Genomic DNA, 4,037 nt, shown 5'->3' on the forward strand with positions numbered 1-4,037 from the left:
AAAAATTATAATAAAAAATGTATTTTAATGAAATAAATACTATATTAAATTAAGGAAAATTTACCCATAAGTCCTAGTTTTTGAAACGTTGAACCATTTAGTCCTAAAAGTTTTCTTATGCTCCATTTAGTCCCATTTTTACATCAACATGATGTGAATGATGTAAATGATCTGATGTTTCATTCTATAATTTCAAAATTTATTGAAATCTGATGAACATTAGATGTTTTTCATCCTATATTTTCAAACATTATTGAAATTTGATGAACATTAGATGTTTGAAATCCAATGTTTGTAACATGACTCTGATGTTATTAACATTGTATCTGATGTTATTAACATTGTAATAAGACCTTTCAGTCTATAAGAAAATTTTTAGGACTAAACAGTGCATAAGTTATTAATTTGGGATTTATTGGTGCATCCCCCTTAAATTAAACAGGAAGGGGAGCCGCTAATTGTTCAACTCCGTCACCCTTCACGGCGAGACAGCCAAACTGCGTCTTCACAGACGTCACACCTTTGTTACGTCTCCGTCAACCCCCACCTTCGAACGGTTGTTCTTCGAGAAAAACGGCGGCGTCACGCTAAAAACCCACCGGTCCAACCTCCCAACCCAATCGGGCCGGCCCCGACTACCCCTTTCCATCGGCGAAACAACGATGCAACTCCTGGTCCTCTTCAGCCTCCCACTCATCACGATCTGCTTCCTCACTTCCTCCGGCAACCTCAGCGTGTACCTCTCGCAGCTCTCTCCGAGTCCAACCAGTGAGTGACCCGTCGAGTGCGACCTCTGAAACTTCGCCACTCGCTCTCGATTCTGCTTTGGAAACTCACTTGCTTCCGGATCTCTGTTTTGATTTTCTTCTTCTTCAACATTAACTGAAATTGAAATTTGATTCTCGTTTTGTACTACTTCACTGAGTTCAGATCTGAAATTGTGCTCATCAATCGATTCATTCGATTGATTTACCTTCTCCGGAGGAGTCGGAGTCGGAGTCGGAGTCGGAGTGGGCACGAGGTTCGCTCGACAGACAGGACAAGTGCTGTGAGAAGCCAACCAAGCATCAATACACTCAGAATGAAACACGTGATCACACTTGGGAAGCAATCTGAGAGTCTCGTCGTCTTCGAACTCGTTTATACACACCGCGCACTCTAGCGTTCCTTTGCCGATCTTGTGGTCTTTGATCTCCGAGTAGGGAAAAATCGGGAACGACTCGATTACTTTCGGATCGAGGCCGCGCGGGAACCGCCGCAATCGGGCGGCGATGGAGTTGACGGAATTTGCTTCCGTGGCGGTGTCGTTGATGCAGTGGAGGATGTAGATGGAGAAGACGCAGATGAAGAACATGACGCAAACAAGGACCAAGATGACGATCGCCGTTGACGAATCGGAGTTGGTGTAAGGAGAATTCGAAGATGATGGAGAACCCAAACTCATCTGCGCGGCCGCATAAGGTGGTGCCGCCGCCGCCAAGAACAGTCGTGCGAGTAGTGGCGCGTGGGCGTGATTGATTGCATTACTGTGAGGTGCAGGTGCAAGTGCAGTGAAAGGAAACGTGTGGGCAATGATCCGACTGCTGTGATTGGTCATGGCTATGAAATGTAATGGATGCTCATCCCGGGAATTTAACTTAAAAAAGGATATGTTTTTTGATTTGATTTTAAGTGCGGGAAGAGAGAGAAGGGAGCGTTTTATATGAAGGAAGTGGGGACGACGAATGAAAGCTCTGGCTTTCGTGGTGGCAGGAGGCAAAGACTAGAGGATCCTAATTCATCCTAATCCAAGATTTTTTTATTTAAGAGATGACATCAGGGGATGGAATTTGGATCATCGGCCGCCCTACCCGGCAGCCCTACCAGGCAGCCCCCCAAAACGACGTCGTTTTGGGGTTTTTTTTTTTTTTTTTTTTTCTTTCTTCTTCTTCGTTCTTGATCCAAAACCAGAGGGGAAAACCAGAGGGGAGGGGAGGGGAGGGGAGGGGAGAAGAGGGAGGAGGGAGGGGGAGGTCCGATCGTCGCCGTCGTAGCTCGTCGCCTCACGCCGGCCGTCGCAGCATAGCTCGTCGCCTCACCCCGGCCGTCGCAGCACCGCAGCACCGCCGTCTCCTCCGCCTCCGCCTCCTCCTCCTCCTTCTCTCCCACTGGTTATGGCCCCCTCCAGTCCGGCCCACCGGCGGCTCTTCTTCCCCTCCCCCTCTCTCTCCTTCCCCTCCCCTCCCCTCCCCTCTGGTTCTGTCGAGCTCGACGAGGAAGAAGAAAAAAAATCAAAACACCCCCAAAACGACGTCGTTTTGGGGGGCTGCCGAAAACGGCAGCCGAGGATCCTTGCTCCAGGGGATGGTACTGTGACACGTGTTGAGCAACATTGGAGGTTATATATATTAGCTGTATGTATGCTACTTGCAGTTTTGAATGTTTTGGATATGTTTGGTTTCACGCTCCAAAAAATAAAAATTGAATCTTCTTTATTAAAAAACAAATTATTTGACAAAAATAAATATAAAATTATAGAAGTGATTGGTAACTCGAAATCAAGGCCCCGAATCCCTCCGAATTAAAAAATAATGTCGTTTCGTCGTTTTGAATTTTTTTTTTTGTTCAATCAGAAAAAAAGAAGAAGAAAGAAAGAAAAAGAAGAAAGAAGAAGAGAAGAAGAAGAAAGAGGCAGAGGCAAAGGCGGAGGCGACGGCGGTCGGGCGGAGGCGACGGCGGTCGGGCGGAGGCAGAGGCAGAGGCAGAGCCAGAGGCGGACGAGCTGAGACGATCGACTGGACGAACGGCGGAATGGAGGGGCCTCTCTCTCTCTCTGTTTCCCTCTCTCCTCTCCTCTCTCTTTCTCTCTCTCTCTCTCTCTTGCCTTCCTCTTCTTCAAATGTAAACGAGAGAACAAAAAAAAAAAAACAAGAGATTCAGGGAATAATTTTTTGGGAGAAAAATCATTTTTAATAAAATTATATGTTCACATTTTTTAAAACTTATTTTTTTATTTTAGAGACGTGACATCAGGGGATGGTACTGTGACACGTGTTGAACAACATTGGAGATTATATATATTATGTGTATGTATGCTACTTGCAAGTTTTGAAATTATTTGAGGTTATGATTCATCCCTCTAAAATTAAAATTTTAATTGAACTTTAATGAGGTGAAAAATAAAAAAAAATAAAAAATAAAAACAAATAAGATCAAAATATCACATCAGAATATGACCCACATTCTATTAGAACTCCTATTAGAGTTCTAAAACATTTTTGAATTGAAAATTAAAAACGAAATAGTTACCAAATAAGCAAAGATAGGGGCTTACGTTGGTAACTTATTTAATTATTTGTTAATTTTACGACATTTTTACCATCTGAGACTTGTTTGGTAATTATTTCATTTTTAGTTTTCAATTTACATTTACAAAAATATAAAAAACTGTCATAAAAATTTGTTTGATAATTTTTTTGGTTTATAAATTGTTGTCTTAGTTTGTAAATTTGAGGAAAAAATGTAAATTCAAAAAATGAGTTTACGTTGATTTTTAAACAGAAATTTAAAATTTTTACTAACAAATTTTTTTTTTCAATTAATTTTTTTTCCAATGAATTTTTTTTTCAATGAATTTTTTTCCCCCAATTAATACTAACCGAGGGGGGAATTGGTAATGCTACTTTAAACCTTAGAGAGGGGATTGTAATTTCTAAAATGTAAGGGGTGTCAATGTAATTTACCCAGTGAAGATAAAATTGGTATTTAAAAAAATTAAATTAGTGAGAGGGATAATTTGTAATGAAACTTTAAACTTTGGGGAGGGACATATAATTTTCAAAAGATGAGAGTGGAACTGTAATAAATATAAACCTCAGGGGATGTTAGTGTAATTTACCCTTAACTTTTTCTTGTTTAGTTCTATAAAATTCTTGACTAGTACACAACTTATATGATAAAACAACAAATGGAACCTTCTAGGTATAGATACAATCCCTTTCTGTAAAGAAAAAGTTAAAAACGTGTTGGCAAATCATGTTTTCATAAACGTGTTTCTC

At 41.0% G+C, this 4,037-nt stretch overlaps 1 protein-coding gene across 1 annotated transcript; it reads right to left on the reverse strand.

Annotated features, from left to right (window-relative positions):
- Positions 1–213: 213 nt before the first annotated feature.
- LOC145799238 (E3 ubiquitin-protein ligase ATL6-like) lies at positions 214–1,798 on the reverse strand. The gene has a single exon (XM_082888779.1). The coding sequence runs from the start codon at positions 1,595–1,597 to the stop codon at positions 515–517; it is 1,083 nt and encodes a 360-aa protein (XP_082744905.1). The 5' UTR covers positions 1,598–1,798; the 3' UTR covers positions 214–514.
- Between the last annotated feature and the right edge of the window lie 2,239 nt (positions 1,799–4,037).

Source organism: Camellia sinensis, chromosome 1 (genome assembly GCF_055761805.1).
Source record: "Camellia sinensis isolate YWXY chromosome 1, ASM5576180v1, whole genome shotgun sequence".
NCBI lineage: Eukaryota > Viridiplantae > Streptophyta > Magnoliopsida > Ericales > Theaceae > Camellia > Camellia sinensis.

Bases quoted from the DNA above. Each gene is read 5' to 3' on its own strand.
- LOC145799238 (XM_082888779.1), bottom strand. From the start codon at position 1,597: ATGACCAATCACAGCAGTCGGATCATTGCCCACACGTTTCCTTTCACT.